The sequence below is a fragment of the Eptatretus burgeri genome, chromosome 17 (genome assembly GCF_056783735.1).
Source record: "Eptatretus burgeri isolate ZD-2024b chromosome 17, Ebu_testis_v1, whole genome shotgun sequence".
Lineage (NCBI taxonomy): Eukaryota > Metazoa > Chordata > Myxini > Myxiniformes > Myxinidae > Eptatretus > Eptatretus burgeri.
Genome location: NC_140977.1, coordinates 34,930,167 through 34,955,598, shown reverse-complemented (window position 1 = coordinate 34,955,598; position 25,432 = coordinate 34,930,167). Strand labels below are relative to the sequence as shown.

General features: G+C 43.7%; 1 protein-coding gene across 1 annotated transcript in view; it reads right to left on the bottom strand.

The window, feature by feature from the left end:
• LOC147009723 (protein sidekick-2-like) overlaps window positions 1-25,432 on the bottom strand; it is a 956,293-nt gene that overhangs the window by 278,629 nt on the left and 652,232 nt on the right. Inside the window, exons 17-19 of the mRNA XM_085861602.1 lie at window positions 1,780-1,961; window positions 584-699; window positions 236-431 (exon numbers count right to left, since the gene is read on the bottom strand). Of these exons, the coding sequence (XP_085717728.1) occupies window positions 236-431; window positions 584-699; window positions 1,780-1,961 (494 nt within the window). The remainder of the gene's footprint in view (window positions 1-235; window positions 432-583; window positions 700-1,779; window positions 1,962-25,432) is intronic.

Genomic DNA, 25,432 nt, shown 5'->3' with positions numbered 1-25,432 from the left:
TCCTGACTCTAATGCTGTATGTATTTAGTCTTTTATTTGATACGATAATCAAAAAAAGAAATAAAAAAAGAAGATCATGGTCATTGAGCTGGGAAGTTTCTACATTACACAACTATTATTTTTAAACTTGAGTAATCAAAGTGAATTTAACAATGACATTAAAAAATGAGTGTCTCTTTAGAGGTGAAGAGATGTGATATTAATTTGTATCAGGCATCATACAGTACATACTTACTGTCCTCATGTGTCCTCACACGCCGAGGTGCACTCCTTGGTCCATTCCCAGCTGAAGTGGTGCAGCAGACAGTGACCGTGTAATCTGTATATGCAAGCAGACCGGTTACTTGAGCCACACGGCCACCTCCAGGAGGTTCAGGAGGGACATCCACATTGAGAGACTCGCTAGATAATCCAGGGCGCCAAACCTCAACCTGATGGACCAAAGTTTCACAGAATACAAAATCGGAAAATCCACTTAATGTTGCACATCTGAAGGCCTGCTTCAACGCTGGTGAATAACACATATTGTGAAAGACGAGAAAATAACAGGCAAAATGATGAGGTTAAGCTGAAAAGGTCTCACTTTATAGCCAAGAAGAGTTCCACGGAGCTTTTGTGAGTCAGGCTGAGACCACGCGACTCTGACAGAGGTGGAATTGAGAGAACGTAGCTGGACTCGAGCTGGAGCCGTGAGTGGGACTATTGGGAAGATGATTTCATGAACAGTGTCAAAAGAAAAGTTCTGAAAGAATGGAACTTGAGCAGGCTGATATAATGCAGTGCAGTTTATGAATACCCACAGATCCTGAGTTTCTTCCTTTCAATAATACATCTTAATCTACAAAATCTTTGTGTTACTTTCCACAATCTGACCACACCTTTTTGTGTCGAGTCGAGGCTTGTGGAAGAGCTAGAGCACAGAATGGATCAGGACACAACAGAACAAAAGGAACAGGGGAGAGAGAGAGAGAGAGAGAGAGAGAGAGAGAGAGAGAGAGAGAGAGAGAGAGAGAGAGAGAGAGAGAGAGAGAGAGAGAGAAGAAGAAGAAGAAGAAGAAGAAGAAGGAGGAGGAGGAGGAGGAGGAGGAGGAGGACACACTAACAGCAGCGCCGAGGTAGAAAATAATTGGAGATGGACAACAAAGGATATGGACAGGTAAGGATGAGGGTAGGGGAAGATCCAGGGGGTGGACAAGATGGATAGAGGAGCATACTCTCAGGAAGGAAAAGCTGGAAAAAATTTTGTGGGAGAAGCTGGTTAATGAGAGTACAAAGGATCATGGTTTTGGATGGGGGATGATTTGAGATGCTGGTGAACAGCTGTCTTGAAGATCTATTGGGAAGAATGACATTGAAGTCAATGTGGAAGTTGGTGCCACAGGCAGGGGGAAAAAAGGGACAAATGAGTGGAGGTGAGTAGTGATTCTGGAAGCGAATTTATGAAATGATGACTTGGTGGCGAGGACGCTGGGCTGGCACTCAATAATATGTTGGTTAAAATCTGTCTGAGGAAAGCTGGGAGAAGGATTTGAAGCTTCTGGAACCCAAGGTTGTCTCAAAATAATTACCATGTCACAATTGGATTGTCATTATGACTTACAGTGACGTTAAAGGAGATAATCATTATGCCATGCCTAGCTGATGTGGTCAACATTCAGTGTCGGGCCCCACAACATGGTAAAAGTAACTGAAACGATGTCATCACCCTACAGGTCATAGTTACACAAAAACAAACTTTTCTTCTTTTTTGAATTGCTTAATGTGATCACAGAAACCTACCTCCTTCTAATGTTCGCTGGACAAGTGGTGTGGAGTAAGGCCCAAGACCTGCACTGTTATAGGCCGCAATGGCAACTTCGTATGTCTGCCAGGGATGCAACTCTGGTATTGTCATGGCTGTCATTGCTGGGCTGGGTATGTTCTTGTACTGGAAATCACCAACATCTTCTGAAGCACGGAACCTAGAATGAAAAGAAAGGAGATTGCATTGCCATCACAATTTATTAAATTATCTTCAATCTGATTCCTGCTCTGGAAGCATGATGATTATAGATGTTCTTAAGAAATTCATGGAACGAGAATTCTTAATGGCAGGGTGTGGTCAGTGTGGTCAGTGTGGCTTTGGCAAACAGAAAACTTTTAATCCTCACGCTGTTGGCACACATTGGCTTCTCGGCAATCTTTGAGAGATCGAAGAAGAATTTTGGGCAATTTTGTTCCTTTTGTGTGGATGTAAATATCTCTGCTTTACGGTGTAAAGTTACCAAGCATTTCATCTCGAGACATCTCAAATGTAGCACCTCGATCCTTTTCCAAATTTCGCATTCTTTATTCAATTTGAACCGAATCGCTAAATTTGAGAGATAGATATGATAGAGATCGAGATATTAACAGCCCCTTCACGTGATACCATGTTTGTGATGTGGCAACAGAATTGTAGGTTTTCATTTGGATTCAACTTTGTTAGAAAGCATGACGCATAGTAATATTTCCAAAAATGATGTCATGCTCAATGACTTTGTAATCGCACAATAAGGCATACGAGCGATACCCGTGCACATGCACGTGATAGCAGTACAACATAGCTGGTAGCAGACGACAGACCGTACACGGGGAATGACAAAAATACGCATTGTGCAAAATGCAAGTGGTACTATGGAACGCCAAGACTTCCCAAACATTGTCGGCATGTCCGCTAAGTGCCACAGCGATTTTGTAGGGATCGTGTGACGGCGAGCCGAGTTTTTAGTGTGCAAGCTTGGTATTATAATAGAGATGTGAAAATGTACTATTTTGATCCTTTCTTCATTTATCCAAAATATCCCTCAGCCCTCACTTCCTGTTGCTAATATCTTTTCCAATTGCCTCGTTTTCTCTAATCACCCCTCACAAACTCACCCAGTCTCCATCATTTCCCCTAGCCTCTCCTATTGCCATCATTTTCACAAACTGATTTTTTAAAATACCCCCCAAACTCCCCCCCCCAACACATCTAATAAGTATAATTGTCGTGAAAACATTTTCGAGCAAAAGGATGAGTTACAATTGGAAAAATGAAACGACGTGACCACATTTTATTCCCATTCTGGATTATCACCCAAATTCATAGCCACGCATCCCAGCAGGTGATATGATGCTATTAAGAAGCCGGTCCCCGAAGCTACTCGGCTCATAAGACACATTCTCACACAAACTCCTCCACATCACTTTGCTGCTGAAAACATGCATTTTACATTCCTTGCCCAAGTTTGCATAGCGTCTTCGCCGACTCGCATTCAACTTTGGCGTGCAAGCCCCTTGAGTGGAAGCTTGGTGTACTGTGTGCTGTATACTTCAGAGGGGCCGATTTGGCTCGACTTCACTCAATGTGGCTACCGTCGCCCATTTGGGAAGCGATGCCATAAGCACGTGAGTCTTACCTTGTTGTCGAGCTGCCAAGGACATGACATCGCGGGTACACACACTACCAACGGGGTTATCCATCTGAACAACGACGCCCGAGGATATGCATCAATCATTCTGTCCATCTGTGCGTTTTTCCCAGTGTGTGTTTTGTGTCTATGCATACATCTACACTTGTTTTTCTTGTGCTTTGTATTTTTGGATTAAAAAAAAAAACAACAAAGGAGTGATGTAAAGTTCCCCTGCCACGAGACTTGAACTCGTCAAAACACCTTCGCATATATGTATGTACACACCAGTTTGTGCACAATTTTGATGCATTTGTAATGGGGGGCGGGGGGGGGGCGCTACACTGAAGAGCTAACACTTCAAATTGGTAGAAAACACGATTTGTAGTCAGTTTCAGCAACCCTTGCATACGATGCATGATGGAGCAGGAGGTCAGATTAAAAAGTGATAAGTAAATGAAAAATATGGTTTCAAGGGCAAGTTGACACTGAGTTTTTTTTTTTTCTTTCCCCGTCGGGTCAAATCCTTTTTGGTGTTTAGTAGATTACGAAGCATCCATTTGCAATTCGAGTTGAAAAAAAAAAAACTGAAGAAGCTTTCTCCGATTTCAATTGAAGCTTCTTATTCTCGGCTGGAATTTTTGGAATCAGTGAAATCAAAGGCCTTGGCCACTATGGTTGGAGCTCGATCAAAAGGCTTTTTGTCCAGATGTGGAGTTGCTCTCGGCCGATCGACTTTCTCCACCAAATGTCGAGAGAGGTATGCTCATCACAATGGGGGGAAAGGTTAAGAAACTCTTTCGGCGTAAGCCCTCTCTTGTTTTTGAAAAAGGGCCTCGTGCCTCAAATATCGCTTCGCATTCTTTCCCACGATGGTTAACGTATACCTCCCTCAACATTTGGTGGAGAAAATTAATCGTCATTATTTTCAGCTTACGCAGACAGACTCTAGTCTTTCTAAGAGTAGAATTTCCCATCATTCCAGGCCTGTCAGTTTTATAAATCGTCTTTTGGTATAATATCATCTCGTCCGAGTGTCATCTTTATAACCACCGGCTGATGTGGGAAGGACATGCACTTCTGACTCTATTTTGTTTTCATCTCATGCTGTCATCTCACAACCCACTGCCATTCATTCCCTCCACTTTTTATCGTTTTTTGGATTTCCCTTCCCTTGTCACTTCAAGGTCGTGCCTCTCGCTGCCTCTCTTTCTGAGCAGGGTGCCCACCAGCACCCGTTGACGCAACCACCTACATTCCTGATGCATTGCCTCACTTCTAAGCATGGCTTCTGATCATGTTGCTACGTTATCAACGTTTAACCCAAGTGGTGTTTAACAATATTAAAATCGTATAATGATCATTACGTTAGATTACATAATAACCATAAATGTCTGCTCGCATCCTCTTCACAAAGGACACCATTAGATCTTCAAAGTGCACCAAGTAATCCTGGCAGACGGGACACCCGTTTAACGTCCATCCGACGAACGGCACTCATTCCGTTGCATTCCTTGATATTGCTTTATTATGATTTCACTATTTTTGGTGTCGTTCTTTTTCGTTCATATGAAGCACAAGTTTGCAGGGTAACATCATTGGCTGAGAGCATGGCTGTGCCACTGATGCAATGCCCTCTGCTGGTGAGGGCAGGAATATTGGAATTTGGCCATGGTGCCGGTGATAGCTCACCTACTCTTCGCGAAGGACACTGTGGGATCTTCAATGTCCACCAACAAATACTAGTAGACGGGACACCCAGTTTAACGTCCATCCAAGGTACGGCGCACAGATTGATGTATCGCCCTGCCGATGAAACACCAGGATGACAGTTTGTCGCTTGGGTCGGGATTCATACCCAGGATAGACGGCTTAGAGGTGAGTGTGCGTACCTCTCGGTATCCTGCGAGCCCATGTGCCATTTAATCATGGAATAATTTGATTAAAAAGTGATTATTCCATTATCCCTCTGTAGTCATATCATCTTGTCGCTCTTTTTCTTTTATTAAATTTATTTTTCATTCATGCACAAATACATGATTGTCAGTGATCACCTCATGCTGTCATCTAACAAAAATTTTATTTATTTAACTTTATATAAGTTTATTAAAAATTTTTATTAGTGATCTAACGTTCATGTAGGAGTCGCTTTCACTGTGAGTTTTCCGTGTGGTTTTTCCTGCCTTTGTTAGTATTCTGTGTTTGTGATGGATTCTGTGTGTTTGTTGCTTGTAATAGTTGTAATTTGACGAGTAAGTCTTCCGTGTGAACCTTGAGAATAAAAAAAACAAAACAATGTAAAGCTCGTTAACTGTCACAACACCATATAGTTGCTGCAAGGTGTGCTGCGATGGAAATTAAATCAAACAAATAACGTTTCGTACTGCGATGGCAAATTTAGGATGATCGAACCGAAATTCTCAAACGTACTTTTATTTTTTGAAAAACTGGATCACTTTGAAAGAGTGATTATCTTTTTGTTGTTTTGCTTGTTTTGTTTCGAATACTTTGATACACTTGTTGATTTTGTATCAACAGCAATTCGTGTCGCATTGGAAAACGTATGGTGTCTCCTCAAGGCAGTGTCCAGTGACCTGTCCTGGTCCTGGTTGACCTCTCTGGAGAACCCTGTTTATCACTTTGCAGATGACTCCACTCTGTGCAGGAAAATGGCAAACACCAACAACAGGCAGGCCGCAGCCACGTCTTTGTACATACAACGATTGTTCGAGTGACTCAACCTCCAAAGTTTCACTTCGACACCGAACATTATGCGGAGGTCTTTGGAGCACGTGGGACAAACAATCTGCATCAATCTCATGATATTTCCTGGCCAATCACATTCAAAGGCCGAACCTCAGGACAGGGGCTAAGCCATTTGAAATTCCCTGCAGAGCTAAGTAATTCCTTGGTCACTCATCCCCTAACTGCGTACAACACCTCAATCAGCAGTGCCACAGAGAATGGCTCTCCTGTGTGGGTTGGTGCTGCCAGACCTCAATTTTCACCACTTTCCTTCTCAGTCATTTATACTCGAGCACCATCAGGGTCCATGTTGCCCTTGCCAAATATTGGATAACTGCTCACCTCCACTCTGCGGTCCGCATATTCTCTCGATTGTGGGACTATCTCCTTGAATCTGTCCATTAATAATCTTTCTTCCACTAATTGGATCTCTCCATCTTGCGATATCCCCTATTCCTATTAACGGTGACTCTCCTTTCAAGTCCACTTGCAGTCTTTTCCACATTTACCCAGTTTGTCAGCTCTCACTGTCTACTTACATCGTCAACTTCTCTGTTCCCATATCCTGTCCACATGTCCCTACTTCTCTGCTTGACTGTTTGTGACACATATTTTGTAACTTGCAAGCACAATACAACATTTTTTAGAATCAAAAATATAAAATCAGATCAGATCGTAAACCATACTCAATACAGAGCTTTGGTGCTTCTGAAGCAGTTTCTTGAGCTAACGTAATCCTGCATGGATTGCCACTCCGATATAGGAAGTCAGGGCAAGAATTTTCAATTTGGTCATATGGTGCTGGCGGTAGATCGCGTAATCTTCACAAAGGACACTGTGGGATCAATAACATCCACCAACTAATAATGGCAGATGGGACACCTGTTTAACGCCCATCCGAGGGATGGCAAACACATTGATGAATCAACCTGCCTTGCAAAACACCAGGATGACAGTTTGTTGCTTGGGTCGGGATTCAAACCCAGGTTAGACATCTTTGAGGCGAGCTTGCATACCTCCTTGTCTAGGCTGTATTGTCAGCTCAACACAGACACACATATACACTGGTGAGCCAAAACATTATGACCACCTGCTTAACATGCTGTTGGTCCTCCGTGTGCCTCCACAACAGTGCCGACCCACCGAGGCATAGACTATACAAGACCCCTGAAGGTGTCCTGTGCTATCTGACACCAAAACATGAGCAGCAGATCCTTCAAGTCCTATAAGTTGCGCTATGGAGCCGCCGTGGATCGGACTTGTTGGTCCAGCACATCCCACAGATGCTCAATCGGAATGAGATCTGGAGAATTTGGAGGTCAGGGCAACACCATGAATACATCATCATTTTCCTCAAACCATTCCCGAACAATGTGTGCAGTGTGGAAGGCGCATTATCCTGCTGAAAGAGGTCACTGCCATCAAGGAATACCATTGCCATGAAGGGGTGTACCTGGTCTGCAACGATGTTGAGGTAGGTGACAGGTGTTAAATTGATGTCCTCATGAATGGCCCGACCCAGGGTTTCCCAGCAGAACATTGCCCAGAGCATCACACTTCCTCCACCAGCTTGTCGTCTTCCCACAGTGCATCCTGGTGCCATCACTTCCCCAGGTAAACGGCGCACACGTACACGGCCATCGACGTGATCTAAAAGAAAACGGGAATCATCGGACCAGGTGACCTTCTTCCACTGCTCCAAGGTCCAGTTCCAACACTCTCGTTCCCATTGTAGGTGCTTTCGACGGTGGACAGGGGTCATCATGGGCACTCCAACCGTTCTGTGGCTACACAGCCCCATACGCAGCAGGGTGCGATGCACTGTGGATTGTGACACATTCCTCCCATGACCACCATTAAAATTTTCTGTGACTTGTGCCACAGACGACCTTCTGTCGGTTTGGACCAGACGGGATATCCTTCGTTGCCCTCGCGCATCGATGAGCCTTGGGCACCCAACACCCTGTCGCCGGTTTGTGGTTTGTCCCTCCTCGGACCACTGTCTGTAGGTACTCACCACTGCTGACCGGGAGCACCCCACAAGTCTTGCCGTTTCAGAGATGCTCTGACCCAGTCATCTGGCCATAACAATTTGGCCCTTGTCAAAGTCGCTCAGGTCTTTACTCCTGCCCATTTCTCCTGCATCCAACACATCGACCTCAAGAACTGACTATTCAATTGCTGCCTAATATAACCCACCCCTTGACAGGTGCCATTGTAACAAGATAATCAATGTTATTCACTTCACCTGTCAGTGATCATAATGATTTGGCTCATCAGTGCACATATATATATATATATATATATATATATATATATATATATATATATATATATATATATATATATATATATATATATATATATGTAACTTTTGTTACGTTTTACCATCCTCCAGTAGCGATATGACCTTACCATGGTATGATTCCTTCTCCATTACTGCCACTGCCCTACCCTTGTCTGTTGGTGCAAATTGCCACATTACTGCCACTGCCCTTGTCTCTCATTGGGGGTGATCTCCCCCAATGCATCAGTCCTGTTTCTGAGACTTTTAATTGCTAATTGTCATTGCTACTTGAGACCTTGCTCCTGGAGGATGGTAAAACATACCAAAAATTACCTGATGACCCAACTCCAAAGCAACAATGGTCCTTGAACCCACGATTGTCCATGTTCAAATAAGTAGGCAGGCTGGGCAACCAGGACTACAATTGGCTTTACTGCAGCAATGGTTCAGCACCCAGACTGTATGGTCTTCCCAAGATCTACAAAGACAATGTCCCTCTGAGACCCATCGTGCCCTTCGTCAATGCACCATCTTACCGATTGTCAGGCTTTCTAGCACGAATCATTGGCAGACTTGTAAAAAATTCTGATAAACCGGTGAAAAATAGTGGTGAATTTGTCCAAAGGATAAGAGAGGTAAGAATACAAGATGATGAGATGATGGTATCTTTCGATGTGCTTTCCCTTTTCACCAACATCCCAGTCGAGCTTGCGGTGAGCATCACTCTTGACCAGTTGAAACATTCAAATGATTGGAAAAAGGCTTGGCAAAACAGCAAACTAACACCTGAAGATATTGTGAGCTTGCTGGAGATGTGTCTGAACAGCACGACCTTCATCTGTGACGGTGCACACTACCCACAAATATTTGGCACAGCTATGGGTTCACCGGTCTCTGCTGTTATCGTTAATTTGGTGATGGAGGAACTCGAACGAAGGAAATTTGAGTCTCATGAGAATTGGCTCCCACGGTACTGGAACATATATGTAGATGACACCTTTGTCATTGTGCGTACAAACATTGTAGACCACCATCTGGGACAACTTGGCCGGGTATTCCCCAGCTTTAACTTCACAATGGAAATTGAAACAGAAAGCAAATTGGCATTTTTCGATGTGGAGGTTCACCGTAAGCCTGACGCCTCCCGAAAGACTTCGGTTTGCAGGAAACCAACCTAGACCAGCAGATTACTGGATTTTAACTCCTGTGACCAAATCTCCCACAAACGTAGTGCAGCAGGAACCTTAGCAGCTCGAGCATGGACGGTGTCATCTTCCAACGCGGAGGCAATTAAAGAAATCCGATTAGTTAGAGGAGTCCTTTTCAAAAATGGGTACAACATGGGGATACTCCCCACATTGGAAGAACCAAAAGGGACAGAACGGAAGGAGCCAGACACACTTGGGCACTGTGTACTGCCATACTACCCGGACCTTTCAGAAAGGATTGGCAGGATAGTACGTGGTGCACGGATTAGCGTAGCCTACAATCCTCTACGCACCATCCGCAATGCCATCTCAAAACTAAACTACCCAATACCAACTGGTGATAAATCTTGAGTAGTTCACCATTCATCATGCAAAGACTGTGACCAATTCTACATTGGTGAAACTGGAAGGAATTTGAAACAATGACTCGATGAACATGATGGAGCAATTAGGCTTGGAAAAATGACCCAGTCAGCCATAGCACGTCATTGCCTGCAATCTGGTCATAAATTTGACTTTGATGGGACCGTGTCTCAGACACTACATCTCACAAATGACACAGGTTGATTTTGGAAGCATGGCATGTGAAGAACCGGGAGGGTGGCCTAACTGGGGAGATGGTGGACATACCCCCACACTACACAACACTCATGCAAATGGCGAAAAGGGGATGGTGCAAACGGCTGGATAAGGTGAGCAACAAACACCCAATCCCAAACACCACATCCACATGTTAACAAAACCCAACGAGAACCTCAACACTCACACAGCCAACACCTCAACATGCCCAATCCGGACACAAAACCAGCCGTGTTTGTGCCCCGGAAACACAAACCCAAAAACAACAAGCGCACACACGTGTTCACCCACACACATACAACACCAGATCACGTGTAATTAAAAACAAAAAAACACCCCTTAAATTATGTGATTTGACGTTTGTTTTTGCTTTTGCAAAAAAAAACAAAAAACACTCCTCAATTTGACCTCGAGCACCAGCACGTGACCGGACATTTCTTTCCGACAAATGTATTTTATATATTGGTGATATTATATTTATTTGAAATTTGTGATATAAGAAGATCCAGGTGGTCGAAATGGTCAAGGGTCAAAGCTGTCCAATCTGTCTGAAGGGTGTAAGGGGTCTAAATGGTGTTAGGGTCTTTGGGTCTTTTGGGGACACATGGTCTAGCAGCCAGAATTATTAAATATTTTGAATATTTTGAACCTGGGTTCAGGGATTCAAATCAAACTGGCATTCATTTTGCCGACCTCGGAAGGATGACAGGCAGTCAACCCCACCTGGTATTAGTTCGACATCCGAATGGGATTTGAACTTACGATCCCAGAATCCCAAGCTCACCACCCTAACCATTGAGCCAACACCAGGAAGAACGTTTCATGACATAATAATGTTGGAGGAGGCATATCTGGCGAAGAGTGCCCTTCTCGTGTATATATCTCTTTAGTCTGTGAAGCAGCAATTATGTTGTCATGTTTGCTTTCACCAAGGATTCTGCGAAGGTTGATAGGGTACACTTAAACAAAAAGATACACAGATATCAGTTGTGTAATAACAATGTAAAATGTATCCTGCTGATCATTGTGTTGTCAGAAGTTATAAAATCCAAAACAGAAGTTTCAAACATAAAATTAGATTAAATTTAAAGAAATCTTTCTTCTGTTGTCGACTTCACGGAAGGTGGCCGGAGGTTGTGTTTTCACCTCTATCTGTTTGTCTGTCTGTGAGCAGGATATCGCAAAAGTTTGTCGATGGATTCCGACGAAATTCGGTGGAGAGGTTGGGTGTGCGACAAGGACAAACTGATTCGATTTTTGTCCAGATCCAGATCTGGTTTTTGTCCGGATCCAGAGTGGATCGAAAGCGTAAAATGTTCAGCCTGGTGGAGGTATGCGCTTCACCGAAAGCTGTTCAAATTTAAAATGTCGTAACATATCTGTCGCTCAATTCTCCCTTAAAAAGCTTGTTTTGTTAAACAAAGCGTCTCCTTCAATAACAGGAAATCCGTTTGCGATGCAACATTGCCTTTATTGCTCCGAGCCGAGGTTGTAATATTATCGCATTTACATTTCTTGGCACTATTTACTAAAATAAAGTTTTCTTATCATTTTTTTCCTCTTCTTCTTCAAAGATAAACATCGCTTATGGAATTATCACCCAACTTAAGTAGTATTCACTAGTTTCCATCGAGCACACAAATTTATAGCTTCAAATTGCCATGATGCCTTCAGTTTTAAAATCAATACACTCATTACTTAATGGCAATCTCCATGATGTTGCTTGATCTCCCCCAATGCATCAGTTGAAATTAATAACTAGAAGGGCACTTGGTAGAGCCCATACCTCCGCCACGCAATGCCTGATCCACGAGAACATATCGGGAACCAATACATTTTCTAAATATAATGCTGAACAGGACCGTATCGTTTTTGGCCCTTTCTCTCAATGGTGAAGAATCACTTCAAAGATTAAATAATTCTCGGATCCAGATCCGTATCTTCACCAAAAATCGAATCAATTCGTCCTTGTCATATGAGGATATGACACCGCCCCAGTTCGTCCCACATATGACAATTCGTCCTTGTCATATGAGGATATGACACATTGTGAACTTTCCAACCCAAACTGTCCACCAAGTTCCATTCGAATCCGTCTACAACTTTTTGAGATATCGTGCTATATATATATATTCAGCCATTGAGAGATCGGGCTGAACCAATATATATATATATATATATATATATATATATATATATATATATATATATATATATATATATATATATATATATATATATATATATATATATATATATATATATATATATATATATATATATATATATATATATATATATATATTGGTTCAGCCCGATCTCTCAATGGTGAAGATTCACTGAAAAATTTATCAGATCCGGAACCGGATTCGGATCTTTGCCAAAATTGAATCAGTTCGTCCTTGTCACACACCCAACGTGTTCACCAGGTTTCGGCCGAATCCGTCCACAACTTTTTGAGATATCCTGCACACAGACAGACAAACAAACGGACAAGCCGGTAGGCAACATGGGTGGTCGCTACATAATTGCATATTAGTCAAACAGTCTTTGACGGATCGGGCTGAAATTTTTTGACAAAGAGGTTGATTATAGTGCGCATAAAATGCGGCAGCCGTTTTTTTTATTTTCGAAAAAAAATTAATATATTTTTCGGATTTTTTCAAAAATGTCAAAGTCCCATTGTTTGGCAACGGTGGCGTCCTTAGCAACGGTGCTCAAAAGCACACAACTAGATTCTGGTATGAACCTATCGGTCAAGTTTCATCAAAATCGGTTGACTCCTCTGGTCTCCAGAGCTGTCCATTACATACAAACAAACAAACAGACAGACATACAGACAGAAGGAAAAACTTAGAATAAGGGAAGTCTAGCAGCGACCACCCAACAGAAAGGGGTGAAAACATCATCTCCTTCATCTGGGGTGGTGGAGGTAAAAAACTTTATTTTCAGTCCAAGACATGACCTTGATCTGCCTGGAATTCCTTCTGGCTGAAGTTCCTGTCCTTCATTATTTATCTCTTCCTTTTCTCAATATCTCCAAGCTGATTCTTCATTTAAGGAAACTTCTTCCTTTGTCCTTTAAAAGCTTTTAAATAAATATAAAAATGCTTCACTTTCCTTATTTCTCTGTCATCAGCACTCCACGTGTTCTACTTCTCCACAAGGATTATTTTCCAAACCTGTCTCTCACCCAACCGCTTGTTCGATCAACCCTCCTCCCGTACCTACCGAAATCCTTTCCTCCGTGCCTTCAACAATAATTATTTCCACCCATCCCATGATATTTGTCCCCGTATGTCCAGAATGGGAATCTTGAGTAGTTCAGTTTTCAGAGGTTGCCTGCTCAAGACAATAATTTCCCCTTTATGTACTTTAACGGTGTCAACTCTCCACAACATTTCCGACAAGCCCACATCCTTCCAATCCTACCCCTTTTATTCCAACCCCACCACCCGTATTTAGCATCCCCCCACTTCACGTCCCTTTTTTCTGCATCCCCCCTCACCGCAACCTTTACTCACAAAGCTTCTCCCTCATCCAACCTCCTCAAAACTTCCCCCCTCAAACTACCTCCCAAAGCTTCCCTCTTATCCTTCCCATCAAAGCTTCCCACTCGTCCCGCCTCCTCAAATCTTCTCCCTTGTCTCCCCTCTCAAAATTTCCCCCTTGTCCCGCCTCCTCAAAGCTTTCCCCTCTCGTCCCACCTCCTTCCTGCATCCACCCACTTTACATGAAAAACTCAATTTCTTAATCTCCGTGTACTGATCGTACACCTCCCAACTCCCAGGAGTACCTTTGTCCGTGACTTCACCTCCGCTCACCCTATTGTTTGTCTGTGTATTGTACCATCCTCTAACAGTGACAACTCCATCTCTTTCTCTCTCTCAGACAACATGGACAAACATTTAACCACTTATCCCAACTCTATTCCTCATATTACTATAATTCACCATCTGTCCGTTCCCAGGTACCGCAAAACGGCTGAACCGATCGCAACCATTTTTTGGGTGTGTAATCCTGGACCCCTTGGAGTAAAATAGGTATAAATATAATAACATGACCCCCTTGACGGCTCCCGTAGGGAGCGGGTGCTTCTAGTATGTAGTAATTTCAATTGTCACCATACCAATTGGCTGAGTGTTGGTATCTTTCTCACCAGCCATGGCACTTCATCAAAGGACTTCTGTGACTCCACGGGATTGGCTCAACCTGCGAACTTTCCAACCCAGATTTCTACCAATGGGAAGTCTTCCTTTTGGACTTGGTGATGACCAACTTTCCCACAAGTGTCTCCTGCTCTTCCACTGATCCAATTGGTTCATCCGATCAAGTGTTTGTGAGAGTCAACATCTCTCCAGCTATTCTCAGATAGCTTCTTCACTGCTGACCCCACCTCAATTCAGGACTGGTCTCCTATATCTCCCGTCCCTGATATTAACTCAGTCTGTGAATTTTTCCACAAAAACCTGCTCTTTCTTATGCACAGATTCATCCCTTTTAGTCTTGTTATCCTATTCTTCTTCCAGCCCATGGTACACTGAATCCTGCGGTGAGGCAGTTGCTTTGAAACCACTCCATTGAGTGACAGACAAAGACCTTGTGGGCTGTGAGTCATTATGATTTATCAAGGAAGGACCTGGGATGACAGCGGATGGCCAATTCCCTCTTCAGACGTGAAAGATACAGAACCAAGAAGGCAGTGGGCATGAGGTTATGAGGTGTGAACAGAGATGGGTGGATGGAGTCCATTAGATTCAGTTGCTTTCTATGAAATGTAAAGTCCTCTCCGGGCTGTCGAGTGAATCGCACTGTGTCATACATGAGTGCTCCACAAGAATGAGTTTCCGAGTTGATAGTTAGATACCCACTTTTTGCTGGTTGGATGAATGAGTCCCTGTCTTAATACACATGCCAAGAGCATCTCCATGGATGACCATCGTGCAGATAGATACCTGGAAATACTGTCTGTGCACGACACTATAGAACGATAAAAATCCAAAAATCCAAAATCCAAAAATAAAAAAAATCCAAAAACGCCTTTTTTCAACTTTTTGGCCTACAACACCCCTGGCACTCACTGATGAACCTCTGAAAGTTTTACGAAGATCCATTCAGCCATCTTTGAGAAAAATGGTGACACACACACACAGCTTTCTAAAAATATCGACTGGTGGGAATGCCCAGCATTGCCGGGCACCACCGGGTCCCTCCACCTGCCCCTTCCCCTCCCTCATCCCACTTCTCCCTCCTTCCGGACTCCCCCCCCCCCATTCCCCTGCCTTCCCTGATTAGTGGAGGTTGGCTTTGGGACTTCCCACTCAGATGTGTACATTGCAAAAATGCAAGTTATCTCCACAGCTAACTTGTAATACCCTCTGCCACCGCCACTGGGTGGTGCTACAGAATATACATTTACGTAGAGAATTTCTGTCGACCTTCCCTCCCAAACCCCCAAGACTACACATGAAACCAAGTCACCCATGTTCACCACAAGGTCGAATTTGGTCCACTTGCCAAGTTTGGTGCAAATTTGCCAAGTAGTTTTGGTGTGATTGGTGTTACACACAGACAGACAGACAGACAGACAGACAGACAGAGAGAAAATAACATTTGTTTATTCGAAGATTACCATTTTCAGACTACTGAATCAATTTGAATTGTAGGGGAGGGGAGGGGATGAGGGAGGGGTCTTCGTTTCTGTCTTTTAAACGATATTCATGTTCAGAAGTGTTTGGTTCTGAAGGATAGATAGCCTTTATATAACTGGGAGCAAAAATGTGCAATCATCAACATGAATCAACATCAACACTGACTTCCGACTCATAATGAAGAAAAACATTTTTTGACCGAGCATCATATACATTTCAGTGACTTCGTTCACCCGGCTAGTTTTCGGCACCAACTGCTCTCTCATATTCTTCAATTGTTATTTATCACGGACAATGTCCTGCGGGTTGTTGCGACTTAATCTCAGTAATAGTTTCACTTTCGCTGAATGTCAGTCGTTCATTGCATCTCAACAACCGTGACATGTTCGGTATTCGGAAAAGTAATTGATGCTTCAGATGGAACTGATGTCGGGACATTGATCCGATGGCATTTTAAATTTGTTGGAGTGATCCAAGCAATTGTTAATGGCTTCCCTACAGTTTGCATGCTGGCCGCATGCAGCTGCTATTTCAGATTTCGCAATGCCTTCCTCACTTCCCAGAAACCACTAAACGTTGGGAATAGATAGTTCTCAATAGTTTTATTTAATTTTTTTTCAAAGGCATTCCATATATGATGGTGGGATGTCGATTATGATGTTACTGTGATATGTGTACAACAGCATTGCATCTTCCATCTCGAGTGATGGTGTGGTTCGCCCGAGATCGAGTGATGTTCATCGTGTGCGGTGTGCTTCCCACGGCCATAACAAATGAGCGAAATGCAAGGCCAACTTACCTTATTGACATGGAAAGGTGGCAAAGTAAATGCACGGTGTGTTGATGCAGACAAACAGGAAAAATTGCAATTTCCGATTCTCAAACGTTCGAGTGGTTTTGACATCCAGTGAGACCAAGGAAAATGTGCGAACGGTAATCACTTGTAAAAATGATTGAAAATGATCCTGTTCACCGTAGATTCACAAACACAATCTATTTCTATCGGAGAAGGAAAGGAAGGGGAGTTCTGAAATACAACTGTTTCCTTGCCCTTTTATGGTAACTGGAAACATCCGCTCCCTTCGGAAGCATTGGAAAATCATCACCTGCCCCCTCGCAGGGTGAGGAGGTGGAGTTGTGTGCATGACCTGACCCTGGGTACAACCAACTTGCACATAAAATTTGGTGGAGATCAGTCCAGCCCTGTTTTTTTCTCTGATTTTAAGATGTTCATATATGCATACATAAATACAGTACACACAGACATCATACAGGTAGAGGTACCTGCACCTTGTGTAGATGGGCAAGAGGATTCCAATGGTATTCAATATGATGGGGTTATGAAAGGTGGAGCCAATTCTATCAATGGACAGACAGACACAAAATACAACTGCAGTATATATATATATATATATATATATATATATATATATATATATATATATATATATATATATATATATATATATATATATATATATACTGGACAATGGACAGACTCGGACCTTAATGGATGGACAGAATCAAACCCACGACCCGAAATCCATATGTATATGTATTTGTTGTGGGCTGGGGGTCGGCGGCGAGGAACGGTCACCAGGTGGAGCCGTCTCTCACCGAACATCCGGAATTGTAGGTCACAACCTTCGGACAACTCTGAAGGTCACGAGTCACTCAAGGACCGTGATTGCCAATTCTCTGATGGCGTGGGGTAGGGTTAATAATCAAATTTCAACATACCTAAGTACCCACGTCGTCAAATAACCAGGGAAGTCACATCCTCAACGGATTCTGTCGAACCGGGTCGCTCTAACGACCTCGGTCTGGTGTAACCGTGCAGAATTACCAAAATCCATCGGTCCAAACGACAACTTACAGCCCAATCGGCTTACTGGTTCTCAAGCACGAACCGTGCTGGGTCAATAATAGAAGGCACAACAACGAGCTGGTACATCGAACAATTGGGGCTTATTTATAATGGGGCAGGGGAGCACAAAGAGCAGAGTTAAAACCGAATAGGAGAAATGCAATTTATATACAAGCAAACATTAAGCAATTTCTACTGAAGGACGGGGCCCACGGACACACACACACACACACACACACACACACACACACACACACACACACACACACACACACACACACACACGCACGAAATGGACCCCATCGGGTCTTTATTTGGTCCTCCAGCCTAGGAGGATAGTTCAGTTGGGGGAACAGAGCTTGGCCGGGTACCTTTCCGCCTCGTGCGATCACACTGACTCCAACCCACCATGATGGGACTTGAACCCACGACCCGAAATCCATGAACCCATGATCCTGGATGCTCGACTGCCACCAACACGAGGAGCCCCACAAAAGACCGCAGACCACGATTGCAAATGACAGACCAGAAGCAATGGCCACGATGACTGCTCTACTCTGTTCTTGACGACCACTCTACTCTTCTCTTTTGTGAGGTCTGAGGGATTTCTTCCCCTTCCACTTGCCTCCTGATTGGACGGTGGCGAACATCCCATCTGGCTGGGCGGGGCCGCCCTGAGGTAACTCGTCTCTGGATTGGTCGGGGGTGAACATCCCATCTGGCTGGGTGGGGCCACCCTGAGGTACTCATATCCCTCATTGGTTGCGAGGCACACCCATCTCGCTCGGAGGAGTCAACCTCACCCCGTCTATGCCCGTGGCCCCGAACACGTGCATAATGGAGATGGTGGAGCGGAGGAGATTTAATGTAAAAAAAACCTGACTATAAAGAAACCCGCAGCGCACACATGAAATTAACCCATTAGGCAGAAGGACGGGACCCTGACTATAAACACATACTTATCGAAATAACCGAACTGCGGGGACTGCTGTCTGTGTGTGTGTGCAAATGGCTTCCAGATTCGTAACAATATTAGTGGGGTATCCTGTCGGGTAAAAAAACATCTCAAATATGGAAAAGGAATTGAAGATGTAGTTCATGCTTCTCAGGTTTGTGGTACAAGGATAACAGGAAGGAAAGTTGCTCAAACCAATTGCATGTTTGTTAAGAAGGGGAATTGATTTTTTTTTTTAAATGAGAAATTGAATTAATTGATGTACTGTATGTAAATTTGTGTCTGCATATCTACAATATGGCTGTTTTTTTTAACCACCTCTCTCTCCTTTGGTCTTCTCGCTCCATCTTTTCTTTCTCTCTCTCTCTCTCTCTCTCTCTCTCTCTCTCTCTCTCTCTCTCTCTCTCTCTCTCTCTCTCTCTCTCTCTCTCTCTCTCTCTCTCTCTCTCTCATCCTTTTCCCAGCTCTTGTGTGATGCACGCATTCTTACAGTCACCTCCCCTCCTGGTTAAACTTTCAAAATCCAAGCTGACTACACACCACTTCCAATCTTTTGTTCCTCCTTTCTCTCGTTTGTGAAACTGCCTTCCGGAAACTGTTCAATCCCACTCTTCACCCTGGGGCTTCAAAAGCATGGAGTGCACTAACATTTCATGTCACCTCCACCCCCATCCCTATCTGTGATCTTTTCTACCCTCTTTAAACCTACCGAACACAAGCTTCTTCCTTGCAGGTCACTGTGTTTCCTCCCCTCTCTCTTTCTTTCATTTCCTGGTCATTAATTCCCTTATTCGTGTCCAAATGTGCCCAGTGTCCCACTGTCAGTCCGTTTCCGTTTTACCATCAGTTCACCCTTCCATGAGCCTTGATCTTGCATTGCATATTCAACAAAATTCCAATGGCAGGACCCACCCAGCTTATGTTCAGCATGGTCCAAAAATATTAGCGAACCCTGTAGATATACAACAAACGTTCCTAGCTCATTTTCTGGGTTATGGGTACACGGTAATCATCTGCTACATGATTGATATCCCATAAAAAAATGAGTGATAAAGTTTAAAAATTGATATTGTCACTTCGTTTTTACTCATTGTGTACATTTTCCATTTGAATGAGTAAACTGGGAAGTGGTAATTTTGTAATCGTTTTGAAGTTTTATGTTTAGTGCATCAAATTCCACAGCTTGCCAACTCGTAACAGCATCTCCTTTAGATCAAGTACAAGATCAGGGTGGATTGAGTTCTGTTGACTCTGGTCCATAGTCGGAGTTACAACATGAGTGGTTGATTTTGGTTTCGGTCGGTGCTCTGGACTGGCCAATGAGATGCTCAATGGTGTCCTCACATTGATTGCTCACAGAGCAGTGCAGCAAGGTGTTTTGGCAGGATGGTGGGATTAAGGTTCCTCAATGTCGTCTTCAGTCATATCCTGTACAATGTAGAGGAATGATGTCCGTAACTGCTCTGCATTGTGGGAATAAATTATGCACGTGGAGTTTTGGAAGGTAAATTTGAGCCTGAGAGAAGGGAAGGCTTGGGAAACATCCGACGATACAATTTTTGTTAAAGAAGCGAAATAAAAAGAAACTTAGACGCAGGTAAAGGTTGCATTCGTCCGATTGCGCCTATGCCGCATGCACAGGTGTAAATGGACAACTACGGCCAAACACTACCACCATCTGCTAAAAAATAGAGCTAAACCCAAACGGATAATGTGACCTGGGTAACAACTGATGGAGTCCTCTTTCTGAAGGATTATGTAAGATAGTTGATACCCAGAAATGAAAATACAGGTGGGAAAGCCAGTTTTATGTGCACCCACATTCGAAGGTAAAAGTGCATGCTGCTGGCACTGCATCAGACTGCCGATTTTAGGTTAAGTTTGAAATTAAACATAACTCAACAAATCTCACTCTATATAACAATTTCCTATTCTGCAAACAGATAAGTGTAGTAAAGGCAGAGTCAAAAAGGGCCCCGTTACGTCAACTTACCACAATGCAAGATGTGCAGCCGCATCTCCATTCGAGGCGTACCTCTCACTCTTTGTGTACTCAGTTATTTGTTTAAAATATACCAAGGGTACTTGTTGAGGCTTACAGTTGAGCTCCTGGGAAGTAGACTGGGTTATCCCACGTGATGCAGGATGATTATGAGAAAAGGTGATTCAAAGTTCAGGTTCCTGATTGGAATCCCATTCAACTTCCCATGAACAAACAATCAGTGTCCGCGTCGAACATTGTGTTTATAACCTCCATTAACACTGAAGGTGTATTCACCTTGAAAGATGATTTTAGTGCACTGAAAACAACTGAACACCATTATGTCAGGTCTGGCCAGCTGGTTTGTGAAGACTCAGGGACAAGCTTCCACTGGCCGATCCCACAAGAAAGGTGGGATAATTGTGGCCGTTAATTAAGATTAATAATAATAACAACAATAATAATCATATGTGGAATAGACTGGTTTGCTTCATATGAGGAAGACAGCTCTGCTTGTTCTTCAAACTGTGATGTATTCCATGCTTTGACTAGTTTCATGAGCAACACACAATATTGTTGGTCAAATCATCAATCGACTTTTACAAACTAGAACGGCACTCAGTAGAGCCCATATGCCTGGTGTTGGCTTAACGGTGAGGGTGGTGAGCTTGGTATCCCAGGATCCTCGGATCCTAAATTCAAATCGCACTCGGCTGTTGAATTAATACCAGGTGGGGCTGACTCTGCCTGTCATCCTTCCAAGGTTGGCAAAATGAGTGCCAGCTTGCTGGTATCCTGTGTTGGAGTAGTGACCCGTCCAGGATTGTGTCCAATAGCCAAGGAGACTGCTTAGGCAGCACCAACGCTCTGCACAGAGTATGGTCCCGATGGATGGATGGATGGATAGATGGTAGAGCACATACCTACGTAAGGCTGAACATTTTGCATTTTGTATCCCTGCATCTGCATCTGGACCTGAACCAAAATCTAAATGGCTTGGTCTTGTCACACACCCAACGTGTCAACCAACATTGACCCGAATCCGTCCACAACTTTTGAATATATCGTGCTTTCTATCATTTTGGCCCTATCTCTCAATGGTGAAGAATCACATAAAAGTTTCAAGTAGTCGGATCCGGAACCGGTTCTTCACCAAAATCAAATCAGTTTGTCCTGGTCAAACACCCAACTTGTCCACCAAGTTTCATTCGAATCCGTCCCTCTATTTTTGAGACATATTTCTCACAGACAACCAGACAAACAAAAAGACAGACAAACAGGGGTGAAAACAACTTTCGTCCACTTTCGGTCGTGGAGGTAATGATAAAACTTGGACAAAGACACCAGGTGAGAAAGATACACGAATCAGTTGTACTTCGGTCATAAAGTATCACCAGAATGCGAAAGACCAAACTCTTTAGCCATTGTACTAAATTCTTACGCACAACAAATTGCTAAAACTTTCTTTATGACTCTTGTGGAATTTATTGAACTAACACTTCAGACAAAAACAGACCCAAAACACAGAAGAACACCAAATGTTGAACTTTTAATAAAAAGACCCCTTCCATTAAAAAAAAAGGAGAGAAAGGAAACAAATCCGGGTGAAAGTAAAAGAAAACTGCTCAGATCAATACCCAATCAAATCGCTCATTTTCCAGGGCCGATGGCCTGTTTGTGGGCTCTGTGCATCTTGCTTTTTCAAGTTTGAGGCAGGAGTGACAAAGGGCCTGTCACAGCGAGCCGTGACATGGGTAGATTAGAAGGACCTTGAGGTTATGGCCTGCTCACGCCCTGCATTTTTTTTTGCTGTAATAGACTGAAAAAACTCTCGAATCTCGAAGCCTTCGTGAGTTTAAATTGCAACTGCCATCCACGTGGTAAGCCTGCCTAGTAGGGCTGCTGAGCTTTGGGTAATTTGACTGGTCTAGTGAGCAGCCCTGCCAATGACCCGGCATGCAGTCACAGCCACTCTTCCAATAACACGAAAGGCATTGCAGCAGCGTCATTATCCTGGTTCACTATAAGTTCTGCCAATAAACTGTAAGTTCCTACAGCCTTGATGATAACATGGCAGGCCCCATTGCCTAGTAGGTAACCTGGTAGGCATCACAGTCGGCTAATAAGCATCCCAGCCAAACAGACAAATTGGCAGTCTCACTGGCCATCATGTTCAACTGCTCATGTTAATAATACAAACGATGCAACTGTAAAATTAACCTGTCTTACTTCTTCATTTGGCAAACTTCATTTGACAACCTGTGTAATTTAGTAGATGAAGCAGTCATTCATACTGGCCAGTCACCTTGACCATTAAGCATGCAGTCGTGTTTATAATCAGGCAAGCTCACCGTCGGCTCACGGTCGACTCGTGTCGGTCCTGTTGGTATCTGGCAGGCACCAGGGCTATGCCGATAACATGTAATGGTAATAGACAGCCTTTTATTATATTGCACGGCTCACACATGTTTATCAGAGAACGACTCACCCATCCTCGTGTAGTATATTAGCGTTACCTTGCAAGGAACTTCAATGTGGGAGGAGGCCGTGAGGCCTGTGCAATTGTTGCCAACCTATGGATCTCACTCTCTGCCATGATCTCTCTTGCGAAAGCCACATTTCAAAGTTGGCCTCTGAAGCCAAACACTGGGTGCGCATCCTCTGTCATGCAGTCCTTCATTGGCACACCTAATCTCCTATCCATCCACAAGGCTTTCATCCATAGCTCGATGGAGTACTGCTCTCCCCTCTGGGATGGCTCTCCTGCCTCACATCTTGTACAGCTCGACGCCATGGAAACCAAGGCTTTCAAGATCATTGGAATCTCAAACGATGAATCTGAGTCTATGGGCCTATCACTTTCCCATCGCGGACAAGTCGGTAGTCTCTGTCTTCTTCCGCCTCATTTCTGGTCTTGCAACCTTTGCTCTCTCTCTGTGCTCTGCTCACTCCCTGCCCCCCCCCCCCACCAAAGTATCTGCAGGATGCACACGGTCACCAGCAACCCTTTCCTTATGAAACTGCCTAAATACAGAAGCACTGCTAACCTCCACTCATTTATTCCTTTCTTTTCCCACCTGTGGCACCACCTCCCACACTCTTTTGATCTCATTCTTCCCTCACGGTCTGCAATCCAGCTGTTCACCACAATCTCAAGTCACCAACTTGTCCACCCATTGCGTTCTTCCCGAACCCTCATTGTTACCTGCATCCCTTGTTTGTCCGTCTCTGTCTACTTTCTCCCTCCGCCCTACTATCGGTGTTTCCCCTTTCTCCTGCTGTTCCCTTTGTTATGTTGTGACCTGATCTGTTCTCTGACCTAGGTCTTCCACGAGCCGAGACCATGTATTTAAAAAAAAAAAACTGTGGCTGGAACCAGAACCATAAATGCCAATCTAAAAAGAAGAAACTATGTTTGAGCCAGCCCACAGAGGTTTTTCCATACGTTGTGGGTTTCTTTGTGCTGTGATCGATTCACTCCAAATTAGTTGTTTTTGCTGTTTCGCCTCTTTAGCAGAAGTGTGCTGTGGCCAACTTAATTCTACAAGTCTGCTGTTCTCGCCTATCATTTCCAAAAACTCAGCGAGCTATCGTGTGCAGCCTGTAGCTTTTGGTTGCCTCATTTCCTGGAGGCGCGGCTTCGCCACTGATACAGTGTCATCTATTACCAGGATGCTGGTACTCATTTCAGCCACCTCAGAAGGATGACAGACTGAGTCAACCACACCTGGTGTTAATTCAATGGTGAAAAAACAAGAGCTCAAACTCAAGACCCTCAAGAGCTCAAGATATTAAGTCCATCGCCTATACAGTGAAGGCAACACCAGGCTTTACAACACCCGGTCCCTCAATGTTGCACATCTGCTCCACCTTCCAAACCCTCACCCCTGCTTCCCCTTCCTTCCAAACCATATGGGGTGCACAAATAAATAAATAATACATACATACACTTTTTCTTTTTTTAAAAGAAGAAAGGCACATCCAACCCTCAATAACTGGATATATCTGCTAATTTAAGTAATAAGCAAAGAGCAGACCCTATCTCAAGCGATGCTTCACCCACTTCCCAGCGAGCTTTTTCAGGCCAATAGGGCTGATGTGGGAGTTGGGACAACTGACTGGAGTTGACAGATGAGTGCACCATTATAATCCTGGGAGAGACGATCGAGAGAGTACCATCACGAAAGAACACTAGCACTGACTTGGCTCCGTCAGATTTTCATCTCTTCCCCAAACTTAAGGAACAACTTCGTGGAGAACATATTGCTTCCGATCACGATGTCAAGGCCACTGTGAAGCGCTGGTTAAAGTCAGCAAGATGCACAGTTCTATCATGAGGGTTGGAAGGAATTTGTGGACCACGGTGGTGGTTACGTTGATTAATTAATATGCACCATGTAATGGTGGAATAAAGATTGATGTTAGTCTGGTATTTGTCTTTGTTTTCAATCGAAGATCGTTCCCTATTTTGGATAAAAACAATGAGGGGCATTACTTTTCAACATGCCCACATATGTACATACACAGTCGCACACAAGCGCGCACACGCGTGCACACTTCTCATCAATTTTAGCCTTTGCACGACTGCTTTAAACGTTCCTGAACCGGTTGCCCGGACTTGGCAGCGGCGCAGGAAGCCCGATTGTGCAAGTGGTTAAAATGCTGTTAACTAGGTTATTAATTTGCTTGTTCGTTCTTTAATTCATAACACTCCCTCAGTGACGGGCTTCGGTTCAAGTAGATTTCAAC